Consider the following 15,367-nt stretch of genomic DNA (forward strand, 5'->3'; position numbering starts at 1 on the left):
TGAAAAGATTTGAATATGAATGAACTGACGACTTAGTCATGACATTTTTGTTAAGTTGTGTTTCTGATATTACAGTTTAGATAGATATGTGGTGTATTTGTTTGTTTACTTGTTTCTTTAATTGATTTTTGATAATTTTGCATCTGCATCTTTTCATTAGATCCAATGACAGTACTACAAGGACATGCCAAACAGTTGAAGAAAAGGGTTAGCGGTGCTTTGGTTAGAAACATGGAAAGCTTGGTCAAAATGGTCTCAAAGGGTGAGTGTACTGGGTCTTCTTCCCTCTACAAATCACAGCATGCTTGGATATTACAGTGAGATTCTGCTCACTTTAAATAACAATCGTGTGATTGACTATAATCTGTCAATATATGAATGTATATTTTACTAATATGAGTAATTAGTCAGAAGTGAATGAAAGAAAGTTTTGTTGTTTTTTTTTTCCTCAGAACCGGCAGCAGCCCCCCCCCCCCCCCCCCGACACTCTGTTGCTTATTTGAACTGCATCCTGATAGTCTAAGTCTTTGTTCTCTGCATATTCATACAAAATTGCTTCATATGAAACAGTCACTGTTTTTATTTTTGTTTAATTTGTTATTATTATCATTATTGTTGTTCTTGTTGTTGGTGGTGGTGGTAGTAGTAGTAGTAGTGCTAGTAGTAGTAGTAGTAGTAGTAGTAGTAGTAGTAGCAGTAGTAGTAGTAGTGGCTGTAGATAAATATCATCATCATCATCATTTGTATTATCATCATTAATGGCAGTTGTAGTAGTGGTAGTGGTAGTGATACTAGTACTGTGTACCAACAGCATCCCCTATGCTGTAGAGACATACATGAGAGCTGTGAAAAGAATATGATGGATACAGATGTCACATTCTTTTGCTCTGTGGTGACTTCCAGTTGAAGTAAGACGACACAACAGACAGTCGGATGTTATTGACATGGCATTTCCAGATGGACTTCACATCATGTCTGCTACACAGGAACCGATGTTCAAGCCTGTGATAACTGAAATATCCTATTGTTGTTAAGCAGATTGCAAAAATTTCCTGTATGTTTCCTGTGCACTCTGTGCAAACTATGATGAAAATCGCATAATTTGATGTTGAAATAGCATTGACTTTAGTGCAAAGTGTCTCCAAAAGTGCATATGTTTATCAATGTTACGTCAATACTGATTTTTTTTTTCTCAATTTTTAGTATCGTCAGTGAGTAGGTCTTTGGACATTAAGAATTCTACATACCTGTATGTACATATTATAGTGCTGCAAAATTGATTACTCCTGATTGACAATATCATTTTTGATAATGTGTACCAGATGCACCTTACTGCGGTTATATTTCACTTTCCCCAGATAGATGTTACTTTCAGATTTTCTGCATTATGCTTTGCTAATGGTCGGCTAATGCAGTCTGCTTGTGGCAGGCATTGAATGCGCCATTCCCAGCAAATTTATAACAAATTAAAACAAAACAGAACAAAGTAAACTATGACCAGTCATCTTGAAACCAATCTGCATTTTTGTCATATATGAGAAAGATCTTATTTTACAAGCAGTTCATTGCATTCTATTTGCCTTTTGCACCAGAGTTGAATGCTAACATGCTGGTGACATCAAGCTGTTACTTTTGCAATGCCTAAATTCTGTTGGTTAGAACATTTGAGAAATTACATGAATCCTTGAAATATTATGTGAGCATATTTTCTTCTAGTGAATGTGATTTTGTTTTCACACAGTATATTGCCTTTTTTTGTTTTCCTTTTTTTATGCCAAAGTTTAATTCTTAATTGCTAGGGACATCTACCCTATGCCTTTTCAGAGCTGTAAGTTATGATGGTAAGAACATTTTAATATGGTGTTGAGCAAGGCTATGGTGTACTCACTGAAAGATGGCTTAGAACTTACTACGTGTGACTGTGTTGTATATCTTTATACAGATGAAGGAAGCAAGAGCAGAGGGAACTCATTTGCAGAGCCAAATGATCAGGTGAGAAGTTTCATCACAAATAATCAGAGTGATCACAAAAAGGCCCAGGTAGAATCCATGGCAAACCATGCAGTATGAAACAAGAGTTTGAAAACTTGCTGTACACAAGATTATGTGTTGGGGGAATAGCAATTTATGGATTTCGAACTAATGACACAAAGTTGGAGGAAATTAAGAATATAAATTTTAAAGTTATGATATGTGTATTCACATGTGCATGCATTTGTTCAAGAGTTATATCATGGAGCTACCAAAAAGATGGAGTAACAACGGTTGAGGTCCTTTTGAAGTGATGCTCGAAGCCGACTCGTAAAAAGTAATCCTCGCTAAGCCCCCCGTGAGCGAGAGCGATGACAGATGAGACAGTGCGTACGCACAATGACGTCATCCGCAGCGCGTTCGCAAACTGGTTCTTACCATGGAGTTACCTAGCTCCATGGTTCCATGGAACGTCAATGCATGGGACTACACAAACTGCAACTGCCCCGTCGACTTCGAGCATATTCGATTTAACATGATTCTGAATTAATTATAGCTACAAATAGTGAATCTGCAGTGTAACAAATTGTTTAACATGTCATACCGTCGTTTAATATGTAAATCACGATATGATACGACCGGCATGTAAACAAACACTGCACTCTCGACACGATCAATAATGGCCGTCACGCTGTCCCCAACAAACACAAAGACAAATAACAGCTGGCTTCACAACGGTATAGATAAAATGTACGCAATTGTACGCAGTCAACACTTACGTAAGATTGTAGTTTCAAATGTCAGCTTTACGGACAGATATTGAAATATGTGGAGAAATGTGAGGGATTTTTATTAAGAATTTTATTCTTAGGGTATGTACTTTACCACAGTCACAAGGCATGACGACAATACACTGTACAGTACCTTCGCTGTTCATGGGCCAATTCAGTTCGTTCAAAGTGCACTGCACTCGGTATCTCCTCTGTTTTGCCTGTGGATATTATGCGCATGCGCGTGGTCTTCAGCAAAGTTTTGTGCAGCCATATGTTGTTGCAAGTCGAGTTTTCGACTCGATACAGCACTATATTGTATGTGCAATGTTGGTGAGTATGACGTCATTTTTGCGGCTCGGAGCATCGTTTGCCAAAGTATCCCCTGCGGGACGAGTTAAGCCGTCCCAGCGAGTGCGGTGCTTTGAAGTCTGTCAGAACTGACCGCTCGTAGTTGGGTTACGTAATATTGGTGGCCTTCGTTGTTACTCCATCTTTTTGGTAGCTCCATGGTTATATTGAGTGAATGCTCATACATCAGAGGCAAAAATGAAATACATAACATCTTTGTTTTATGAATTAACTTGCAGTTTTACTCTTAGAGTAATAACTTTGCTTATATGACAAATGAATATGAATTTGCTGTTTGTTTAATCCTTGATTGAAGCAAAAGAGTAATAATTATGCAAAAATAAACAATAAAAGTAAGTACCACCTTTTGTTTCAAAATACTTGAAATATAAATGTCTCATGAAATGGAAGCCAATCTTACTAATAAGTGGCAGATCGTCGCTGGTGTGACAAGACCTTGCATCTCAAATTTTTGGTGAAAATAACTTTTTTTTATTAATGGTCAGATACTGTATACGCCGAATATTTTGCAAGGTTTTTATTTTCGCGAATTTTGCGAGTCAACTGCTATTTGCAAAATTAAAAACACATGAAAATATCGACTTTAATGCCGATATGAATGTGACATTCGCGTATACATTTCTCAGTTCAGTACTGGGCCCTGTTTCATAAAGCTGTTCGTAAAGTTACGAACAACTTACGAGCGACTGGTGATCAGCTCTGATGTGCTATACTTATCAGAATTTTAATAATTCAGCACAAGAACTGATCACCAGTCGCTCGTAAGTTGATCGTAACTTTACGAACAGCTTTATGAAACAGGGCCCAGGACTCCACAATCGCGAATTTAACCACTTTCGAAATTGTTGGGAAGTCCCAATTCGCGAAAATTTAGACTTGCGAAATATATGGCGTATGCAGTAATCAGTTAAGTGATGTCCTGTCCAATTCTAGCTGTCTTACCCCTAAAATGAAGCCACCATGGCACATCAAAGGGGAGGCTATCCCATTTGATATAGTGCTTTGGATGCCATGTTTTTTGTTTGTTTTTTCCTCCTTAACATTTGACATTTTGTAGATATGAGGTCTTGTCGCCCCAGTGACAAAATGTATTGTCACTTTTTGAGTTTTGAGTTGTGTATGTATGCTCCCTGTATTAAATCAGTGAATTTATTTTATATCTTTCTTTTTTTCTACATGCGTACGATGCAGCATCCTGGTGATCAGCATATAGCAAAGTTAGAGGAACAGATGAAAGAAATCAATGGTATGTAGTAATTACTTATTTCTTATTTACTTGTTTTATTTAGTACATCCTTCCTGTGTTTATGATCTTTTTTTTTTCTTTTTTTCTTTTTTTTTGCATGCATCAAGGTAAGGGAAAATTCATGTTATTCTAAGTGATTCTGTCAGTATGTTTTAAAAGGATAACTTAAAAGTTAATAGTATTCTCATGCTGTATACACCAAATATAGGGTGACCTTAATAGGTGAGAATTTGGTTAGGGTTAGGATTGGGGTTAGAGTTCCATGAATGATTAGATTTGTGATTGGAAACCTTAGCAGTGGAATGAGACATAAGTATTATCCCTTTTCATGAAGCAGAGTTGGCCATTTCCCTCTGGGGAGACAAAATACATTGCATGTGTGGTATATAAGGTACCATTTGGTCTGCTACTGTTGAAAACAACGGTTGAATCGCAAAATTTGCAGAAATATGGTCGCCACAAGATATGTGGCATATACAGTAGGCTCCACACGTGTTTTAGGATTCATTTTCCCTTGTCATGAGAAAATTTTTGGTCACTATCACTTTTATGTGATTGATGTTTTAGAATATCTTATCTATTTTATATTCTATTTTTCCTCATATTTTTTTCTTGGAGGAAATTAACTTATTTCGTTCATGACTTCCATATCCTAGTAAAACAATTGATATACAATTTACACGTTTGAAACCTTACTAATAAATTTAATGGAATGCTTGTCTTTTTCAAATATGATGTAAGAAGACAAAATAGTAGAACTCTTTTCTAAAGTGGGAATAGATAGGTGAATGACTATCAAATTTGACAAAGAAATTCCCATGTTCATTTGAAGCAAGTAAAATATTGATTGCAAAATGAGTTTAGCTGCAATTATCATACAGTGGCCATATTCAACTATGCATAGTTCTTGTTTGAAATTGATGAATACAACTCTACCCAGAGCTAGTGTATTGATGACCTTTACTGTTATCTAGATAACTCTTTCTTTCTCCTTTCGTACAGATCTGCAATTAAGAGTTGATACTGAGCAAGAAGAAAATCGGATCTTGAAGCAGCAACTACACAGTCTAGAGGTTTGTACATTGTGGTGTTTGTCTTGTTTTATCCCCCCCCCCCCCATACAAATGGGAAGTTGTGGAGTGTTCTGTATGTACAATGAATTAATGTTTATGCCCTTTGTATGTATGTGTGTACACAGGCCATTTTTTTCCTTCTTTTGAATGGGAATAATATGTAACATTTGATATTTTAATATCCAAATATTTTATATATCCAAATATTTTATATACATGTCTTATACTCATAAAATATAAATCTTCGAAAAATTCAACTCAATTTCTTGACTTTTGGTTTCTCTGTCACTTTTATCTAAAAGAAATATTTTATATGACAGAGAAATTCTCTGCCAATCTGAGCTGACAGGTGATATCCAATTAGGTGATCAAGATTCACTGCAGTATGTATGTGCTATCAACAAAAAGGAATTAAGATATGCCATTATACAGTGACAGAGAATGATTTTTGGTGTTAAAAACTGCTTTGAAAGAAAAACACAGATATTGTCACATTGTCATTTCCTCTTTTATCTTCATTCCTGGAAGCTCGTTGAACTCATAGAATTTCGCAATTCAGTTTTTACGTAATTCAATTTTTACGCAAAATCCTTGAGCTTGGAATTATAATAAAGTAACTTAATTTGCCTTTTCAAGGTAAGAATAGTGTCCCACAAGAACTGTTTCTGAGTGTGTTTGTGTTCATGAGTTATTGTCTTTAATGTCTATGGTGTCTCATTTCAGGTCTCCCACAAAGCAGAGGTATCCAGTCTTCACCAGGAAGTAGAGAAATTGTCAGAAAAGAACAAAAAGAAGCAAGAAAGGTAGGTATCTTCAGTGACAAGCCCCTCCAATTTTTGAAAGGTGTATCAGATTTGATAACGATTTTAGATATTTTGAAATTTGTTCATCACATTTGGGAAACTATTTTTCTGTAAGACCTCTGTTAACATGATATGGCCCCCCTTCCATTACCCCCGCTACCCATGTTACTCCCCCTCCCCCAAGAACAAACAAAACAAAACAAAACAAAATGACTTTTGGTGTGGCATCCAGAAATATGCGCATGCAGAAAAGAAATTCAGTTTGTAGTGGTTTTGTAGATGTGATGGTGCCTGTAGACAGATTACCAGGTTTTACCATGTAAATAAGATGTGGATTTAGTTGCAGTCATCAGACATGTTTTCACCTGTTCCAGCATCCTAATTTTTATTTAAAGCTTTATGCAGAGGATAATGTCTGTCAATGACTGTTTGTTACTCTTTCTCCCTAAATTGACACACAGTCTGTTACAGCTCCAGCAAGAAAAAGAGCAAATGTATGAAAATAACAGGTAAGTCGGCATTTTGAATTTTAGTATTGAGCAACCTTATTTGAGGATCACATTTTGGTATTTTCTCAAGAACAAAATTCATCTGAATTAAATCTTACATTTGCTATTTGGTGATGAAGTGATATTCTTGGAAATGTGCACATATTCGTGTTAAGTCCAGTAACGCTTTACTCATGCAGGATCTCCCTTGTCAACACTTTATTATATTTGGTGGAGTAACTCTTGAAATAACATGCCCTCTACCCTTCATGTACATCATGCTAAGATACTCAGGTTTGTTCCTTTATTACAAATTATTTGTTTCTGTACTGACTGCTGCTTCTATTGCTTAGATATCTGTTATACAGAAGAATAGACAAAGTGAATGAATGTACATATAATCTAGGTACTATTTAAGCAATAGATCTATATCCCATGCAGGAATGGAACAAACTCCCCTAAATCACAGTGCCAACCCCATGGTATCTCCTATGCACTGTATATGATGTGTAGATATTCTGTGCTTCATTCTTTGTGAGTACAGGCTCAATATTCACATTAGAGTGAGTGTAGTGATGATAATGATCGATCAATGCACCAGAACAGATCTTCAGGCAGTGCCCTGTGTCTTTCCCTTGGGAAGGACCGCTAAAAGTGCCTTTGCCCTGACTTCACCATGGTGCTAGAGCAAACCTTTAGGAGGTGATGTTTAAGCATGGGTCATGCAGTTTTTTGACCAAGTGTTATTACCCTCTCTTACATGATAGCATATATTCTCAGGGATTGAATATACAGCATACAAAGTATATCAGTATTGCAAATTGTGGTTCATTGAGATATAGGTGAATAATAAATTTACAGTGTTGAAATGAAGAGGCAGCCCTTTTAAGATGTGTTATTTCAAAATGAACCTGTTGAGTGCAAGGCATGATTTCCATTTCTGTTGTAGCTGTGCCGGGTCTAGGGCGATTATCCTGTGGACAGCTACCCCAGATCCTTCCCCTGACCCTCACCCTAATCGTAATCCTGAACCTAATCTTAACCCTAACCTAAACTCTAAATCTATTAAACCTAACCCTAACCCTAATCTTTACTCTAAACTTGTCACTACCAGTATTTAACCGGGGAGGGGGTAATTGTCCTCTAAGGGTATTTGCCCATATCCACTTTTGAAAATCAAACTGCTGCAGAGCGGGATAATGTTTGTGTGTTTGTTTGTTTGGTTTTTAGTACCAAATGTTATGTGTTGTTATTCTGACAAAAATGGCTTTAACATTAATGATAAAATCTGTATCAAGAGGAGTATCTTAGCATTATGCTTAAACAAATCGCGGCAAGAAGTGTATTCTGTGATGGATGTGCAGGGCCACTAAGAAGCCACTGACAGAGCTACCCTGCTGAAATAAAATATATAAATGAATGTGATACTTTGTGATTTCTAATATTTCAGCTGTCTATCTTTGCACATAACCTCCCAATTCCTGGGAATTTCAGTCTTAGAAGTTAAACTGTGAATGGTGTGTTTCTTTATCTCTTTAGAACAGATTTGGGGATTTTGCTGGTATATGAACATAACAAATTTCTGATTTTGTATCATTTGTTGGTAATTTTCAGAAAACAAGTGGAAGAGCTGTATGGATCCAAAGACAAAGATGTAGAGGTGATTGTACTGGTGTTATGGCACGTAGAAAAGAAACATTTATTGTGACATTTTTTAATTGACAAAATGTTGGATTTCCCAAAGTACTGAGTGAATGAAGATGATCGAAGCTAATGAAAGATTACATTGGTTGAGCAATGTGTATGAGAATAGTCAACTTGGTATATTTAACTTGTGTGCCAACGTAGTACGCACTGGAGTCGTACAGTCTAATTGTGTACTTTACCTGTACAATTTAATTCACAAGCTGCATAATTGATCTTAAATTTGGTTTGGCCTTTTGTGTCTTTGCTGTTGCCAAGTATATTAAGTTTAAAAATGATATGCTTCCTTTCTACCCTTGTGAGCTAAATATTGTCTGCTTTATGTATTATGCAGTGTAACCTTCTTTGCTTGAACCCCCCCCCCAAAAAAAAAAAATAAATAAAATGAAATAAAATAAAAATAAAAATAAAATAATAATAATAATAATAATAATAATAATAATAATAATAATAATAATAGTAATAATAATAATAATAGTAATAATAATAATAATAATAATAATGATAATAATAAAATAAAATATAATAATGGTGATGATAAGTAATAATAACAGTAATAATGAAAAAAATAAATAAATAAGTGAATTAAATAAAAATTGCTTGAGGTAGCTCTTTCTAATTGCCATTTATTATCACTTTCTGCCCCTGATCTGATTGATTCCAGAGTTTAAAACAAGAAAATGCAAAACTCAAGGCTGACCTGAACAGAAATAAGCAAGTAAGTTCCTGTCATATTCTTTGTGTCCTGCCAGTTAAATGTCTGTTTAATTGTAAACAAATGTAAAAGCATATTTCAGTGTCTCATACTTAACCACCTCATGGTACCAGTTCAAGGAAACTGAGAGGTGACTGCAAGTGCGTACCTCTTTCAATATTTATTTGTTTGATGTCATTCAAGATTTTGGGCAATAAGAAAATTATTTTACACATCCTAGGTCTGTAACCCATTGTTAATAAATACCAGGGTTTCATACAGTTTTATTAGAGATGTTTGATGATAAATTTCATAAAAGATGTCAGGAAATGGGGCCCATATGTAATGAGTGTTAAATCTATGACAACTGCAATGTCTTGAGAGGTAACATGCGAACTAAAGGGTCATTTTACTCTTGGCTTGCGTGCATCTTTTTTGCTGTAATATGCATTCACACCAAGTACTAGTTGCCATTATATACCGTAGGAAAATTCTAGGATTCTGATTGTTGCAAATTTGCAGACTTACCATGTCGTTTTGAGTCCGGAGGGGGCTTCCTGAATACTTCAACATCTCTTCATGTCCTGGACAAGAGAATATACATATCTCCCTGATTTTGAGTCAATTTTGCCCCTTTTAGATGCATGTAACATGCATCAAGTATCACCCCGATGTCTCGTGGGTAACAAGAATTTTCCTGCTAATGATTGGTTAATGCTGGCAGCCCTGAATATACACCTGTCGTACTTTCTATTCCTCCACCCAGAGTCGTCAGGAGGCACAGGAGACTGCCAAGCAGCAGATCAGACAGCTGGAGGAGACTGTGGAGTCACTGAAGAAACAGGTGGGAACATTTCTCTCCATGAAAGTGAGGGCTTGCCAAGTATTCAGGTCTCATTTCACAAAGATGCTGTGATAACAATTCTAGCTAGAATGGATATAGCACACAAGTGTCACCTTGAGCGCTCTTTTAAATCTTCCTGAGTTTGATGTGTGAATGTTGGCAGCCCTGATTGATTTTTTTTGGTCATATATTATGATCATGGTAATCTGATCTTCTGTACTCAGAGTAACCTTCTTATATCAACCCTTCTCTTCCAGGACTCTGCTACTAGTTTTACCTCAGACACTCTCCAGCACCCATTCATTTGTTGTTGTTGTTGTTGTTTTGAATAGCTTGGTCAAGAGAAAGTTTGTTGATGAAATCATCTTGTCAATTATAAACAAGCCGGACATAAGTCAAATCGGACCCCCCCCCACCCCCGTTTAAGATTCCAAAAGCTAATGTTTTGTACTACAGTGCACTCCACTATTTTCTCCAGAAAAATTGAGTGGTCTCTTTAGCACTGAATAGACATCACCTTACCTACTGTCAAAAACAAAACAAACAGACAAATGAACAAAATACAATCATTACTTGTATGTCTTGTAGCTGTGAATCAAATGAGATGAAGGTCATTATATATCAATAATTTCAAATCCTTGAATGCCAACTTTTTCATACCTACCAGATACATTCCTGTTGAAGTCCATTGGATAGTGTATCCGAGTTGAATGGCAATCTGACGTGATTTCAAGCAGAGATATGGTGTTTTTTTCTCTCTCTCTCTGATTGTAGGCAGCAAACAGTGAAGAGATAACAAGGTTGGAGGAAGACAAAGCTATGCTAACAAATGAACTTGCCACAATACGACAGGTAAGAGACAGGTTTAGTATTTTCATAGCTTCCTTTTCAGCCATAGTATATAATTCTCGGTGTTTTCAGAGGTATGATTAAAAAAAAAAGGAATATGGAGTATCAGAGACTTGAGAATATTTAGTAGTTGTGTGATAAATAGAAAGGAATATTGAGAATCACAAATATGAGCGTATATTGCTAAATATTCATGAGATAAGCATGCTTCTAACATCTGTTTATTTCCTCTTGTCAATCTTTTTCTTCTCATCAGGCATATACTTCCACATCTGAAGAGGCTAATAGATTACAGGTGAGTCATTCATGTTCTAGATTTAATTCCAGTATGTTTTCATGGAAAGATTTTACACAACAGAAACAATACAACTTTGGAAGATGTTAAACACCTGAAAAAAAAAATGATGTAGCTTTGATTCAATAAGGGCAGCACTTTATGACTGAGTATTGTGACATTTGCTCATTTGATTCACTCAAGTACAGCAGAATATTTGTTTTTTCTGGTTGATGTTGAAACAAATACAAACACTGAAGTCTGTACTAGATACCAGCAATGAATATAAGGTTCTCTTCATAGCACTACCAGTCTTCCCAGAATTTAAGACATTAGACCAAACATATAAAATTTAACATTTAAAATTGCAAGCTGAGAAGGAAATATATACATGTACATGTCACAGACCATACAATACAATGCAAAGTTAAAAAGTGAAAAAATGCCGCAAATTGTGTGGGTGATTCATAGAAATGCAGAATCATGAAGTATCAAGAAATGACTGCAGTGGTCAGTGATCATTGGTCTAGTGACATGAATGGATGGACTTCCTGTTGGTTTGTAATGCAGGGTCTGTCAACAACGGCCAAGAATCAGCTGGAGTCCACACAGCGGGAGCTGGAGGAGCTGCAGCTGGTCCACAGCAAGCTGAGCAGTGAGCGGGACGAGCTGCAGGGACAGTTCACCGACTGCCTGGCGGCCAACGCCACACTAGGCGACCAGCTCAGGGAAGCCCAGGCTGAGCGGGACAGCGTCAGCAGAGAATTGCAGGCGAGTCCTTGAACAGAACCTCTTCTTATGGTATTCAGAATAAGGACAATCCTCTCTCAACCCTACATCAGCCTCAAGATATTGGTTATTGTCACATGTCTGGATACCTAATCCCTCATTTCTGACCCAGTGTTTTTAAAGACTATCCTACATCCTTTTTCTTTCTTTCTCTCTTTGTGAAAAAAATACCTTATGACACACTTAATATTCATTTGCTTCCCAGTTGATTGTTTTGATGTTTGTATGTATTTTACTGTAGATATAGTCTTTGGTTAGTAAAAAATGTATATATATTGTCTTATCATGATTGCCTCATTGTTAGTTTTGAAGGACTCCTCAATACTAATGCAGTTGCTGTATTTCATTGGTAACACACCATAACCACCCAGACACGAACATAAACAGCAAGTGCAGTAAAGCTGTGAGTGTCTTTAGTAATCTCTGGACATGGCTGTCCGTGTTATAGCTTCATAGTCGTTCGAGCATGGCATCATCTTTAATCCACTGCCTGATTCTTTTTTTCCTGATAAACAGGAAACCACTAAAGTCGCTGACAAGAGGAAGAACATGCTGGATGAGATGGCTATCCAGATGCAGACCATCAGAGAGCAACATAAAGAAGAAGTGGCTGGAATGAAGACTACCCACCAGGTACACAAATAGACTTTAATACAACTCAGTACTGCTATCTGGCACAGAGGGAAGCATCCTGCACAGATATTTTCAGGCTTTCTGTTCTTGTGATGTAGAATCCTTAATAGATGACCCATTCAAAATGAATTCAGTTTATCACAATATCATGTTGGGATGTTTTTGTTGATATGGTATTAGCCACTGCATGTACAGTGTATATGTGCGGAGATATTTTTTAAAGTATGTTTAAGTAAAGCCCGCCGCACACTACACGATTTTGCCCCGATTCACCGGTCTTAAGACCTTAAGACTAGAAGTGTGACGTCACAGTCTTGCCATTTTCTAGTCGTACGACTGGGTCTTAGCGCCAGTCGTAGAGATTTGACATGTTGAATCTCTACGACCAGTCGTGAGCTTTCAGCCATTCACAATGCAGCAAAATGCAAACGCATGCAGTGCGCACTGCGCGCGCTTTACAGTCGGGTCGTATAGTGTGCGGTGTCCGGTCGTACGACTGGTCTTAAGACCCAGCTTGGCTTAAGACTTTAAGACCAGTCGGATCGTGTAGTGTGCGGTGGCCTTAATTTGTCTAGTAAATGACTGTCACTGTAGATGAAAGGAAATCCTGTTATAACGAAGTCTTCGGGACCAGCACTTTTCTCTCTTATAGCAAAATTACATTGAAGCTGATCAGTAATGTCTACAAAGATATATAGAGGATCATTTTGGGACCTGAAATTTTTTCTTCGTTGTGATGAGAATTTTGTTATAACCATGTTCGTCATAATGGGAGTACACTGTATGACGGTAATCATCATAATGTTAACACTGATTGCAATGATGGTCAAATGTGATCCGCAACTGACTTCTAATACTGACACTTTTATAATGCCTCTCTGTCAATTTTGCAGGAAGCGCTCGATGACATCAAAGCACAGTTACAAGAAGAAAAGGTATTGCAAGCTCCTGTTTTATTGTGCCAGACGTTTTATGAGCAAGTCTAAATTTTTAGATATTTTCCTGTGTTTCTTACAGACTTATCTCTTTTATTACCTGCCATTTTAGTTTAAGACAAATAGTGTGATAAATTATCATCACTTTGATGAGAGCATGTTTTTATCAATAACATGTTTATGAAACAGATATGAATGCATTAGTTATTAATTAAGCTTGCTTTATTGATAATCATTAAACAGAATATTTACAGTATTAAAAAATAAGTAATGGGAGTTCACAAAGAAAGCTAAAGGCTTGAGTTCAATGTGTTTGTGACATATAAAAAGATATAGTTCCAGCTAGATACATATAGTATTGTCTCTACAGGCTCATGCTCATGGTGCTCCCAGTTGTTTGTCATTGTTTTGTTTTGTTTTTGTCTGTATAAACATTTGTTATTTGTTGGCTTATCTTTATTTAACTGATAGACTGATTACATAAAGTGTTATTTGCTTATTTACTTATTTACTAATCTATCTCTTCATGTTTGTACTTGCATGCTTTACTTTCTTGCTAATCTGTAATAGCGAAAGGAGTTTTGTCTGTTATGCCATGCTGGTGAAGGGTAGGAAAGCTGAATGTGCCATATATCACCCATTGATTTTTTTTCTCTCTCTATTCTCCCTACCATCACCTTGGTAATGACTCAGAGAGTTAGGAAAGAGCTGGAGCCCTTAAAGGAGCAAGTCAGTCAGCTGGAGCAACAGGTGGAATCAGTGGAGACTGCCAGGGGTTGGTTTGAAAGGAGGCTAAAGGAATCTGAGGTGAGTATCATTGTGACACCTGTCACTGATTCTCTTCCATTCTCACTGCACCATAATCAAAGGAAATTTGCTCTTTTCTCATTTACATCATGTGTAGAACTTGATACTACAAGTAGTATTGGACACATGAATGTATTATTTTGAAACCATTGCATTCATATTGATTGATAGATTGAATTTACTTTTGGCAGATATATGAAAAAACTTAATTATGAAGAAAAACTTGTGTGAAGCATATGTTAGTGTTTCACCTAAGTAATGATGGTTCATATGGATATTGATATATAGTAATTTCACATCAAAGTATTTGTTTGTTTGTTTGTTTGTTTGTTTGTGTTTTTCAAGATAATACACCCACAAATCCATCCAGTACATTTGTCAAAAGACGATGTACACAGTGCAGATGTGTGAATACCGTGGGGATGTATTGACCAGCAGAAAGTCAGTCTGTAATTGTTGTTGATATGACTGTATCTGATGTAATGAAACAGTTGACATGGATTTTAAAAAAGAAAGGAAAAAAAATGCTCACAGATCAACAGTTGTAAGTGCAAAATGGTGCAGTATGTTTGTAGTGCACAAATCTCTCAACTTAGATTTATCAAGAGTCAGGATATTCCATCACATTTTCTTGCCTTCACCTAAAGGGTGTCATAGAAATTGTGAAAAGGACTTTTTCGAGGATAGAAAAGTGCATTTTTTTTAAAGCTCTGAGAGGTTGGGTGGTTGAAGTTTGCTAATAAGCTTGCTTAGTCATCAAAGTCAAGGACCATCAAGATCATCAAAAATCAAGTTCCAGGGACTGATGTGCTCTTCATCTCAAATATATTTTAACCTTTTCTATCTCATTGTTAGGAGGAACTTGAAAGAACAAAAGAAAAACATGTCACAAATATTGAAGAGCTGAAAGCTGAGCATGCTCATGATCTAATGGTGAGTATATATGCCAGTTGCATTCAAATTCATGTCGTATTGTCCATTTATACTTCTATCCATCTGTCTCTCTGCTAGCTGGCCTGCCTGATTGGCCCTCTATCCATATATCTATTTATTTATTGATAGATTAATAGTCTTTGTGTATGCATTCTGGGCCCCGTTTCATAAAACTTGTTATC

At 36.5% G+C, this 15,367-nt stretch overlaps 1 protein-coding gene across 1 annotated transcript in view; it reads left to right on the forward strand.

Annotated features, from left to right (window-relative positions):
- Positions 1–15,367, forward strand: part of LOC139730876 (GRIP1-associated protein 1-like) — a 38,434-nt gene that overhangs the window by 14,930 nt on the left and 8,137 nt on the right. Inside the window, exons 10-25 of the mRNA XM_071641752.1 lie at positions 161–262; positions 1,943–1,992; positions 4,305–4,359; positions 5,362–5,432; positions 6,156–6,235; positions 6,697–6,744; positions 8,338–8,383; positions 9,092–9,145; positions 9,888–9,965; positions 10,740–10,817; positions 11,071–11,109; positions 11,659–11,859; positions 12,394–12,510; positions 13,404–13,445; positions 14,139–14,252; positions 15,108–15,185. Of these exons, the coding sequence (XP_071497853.1) occupies positions 161–262; positions 1,943–1,992; positions 4,305–4,359; positions 5,362–5,432; positions 6,156–6,235; positions 6,697–6,744; positions 8,338–8,383; positions 9,092–9,145; positions 9,888–9,965; positions 10,740–10,817; positions 11,071–11,109; positions 11,659–11,859; positions 12,394–12,510; positions 13,404–13,445; positions 14,139–14,252; positions 15,108–15,185 (1,253 nt within the window). The remainder of the gene's footprint in view (positions 1–160; positions 263–1,942; positions 1,993–4,304; positions 4,360–5,361; positions 5,433–6,155; positions 6,236–6,696; positions 6,745–8,337; positions 8,384–9,091; positions 9,146–9,887; positions 9,966–10,739; positions 10,818–11,070; positions 11,110–11,658; positions 11,860–12,393; positions 12,511–13,403; positions 13,446–14,138; positions 14,253–15,107; positions 15,186–15,367) is intronic.

The sequence above is a fragment of the Diadema antillarum genome, unplaced genomic scaffold (assembly GCF_040938485.1).
Source record: "Diadema antillarum isolate AM-2024a unplaced genomic scaffold, OU_Dant_1.0 seq00000341_RagTag, whole genome shotgun sequence".
Classification (NCBI taxonomy): Eukaryota; Metazoa; Echinodermata; class Echinoidea; order Diadematoida; family Diadematidae; genus Diadema; species Diadema antillarum.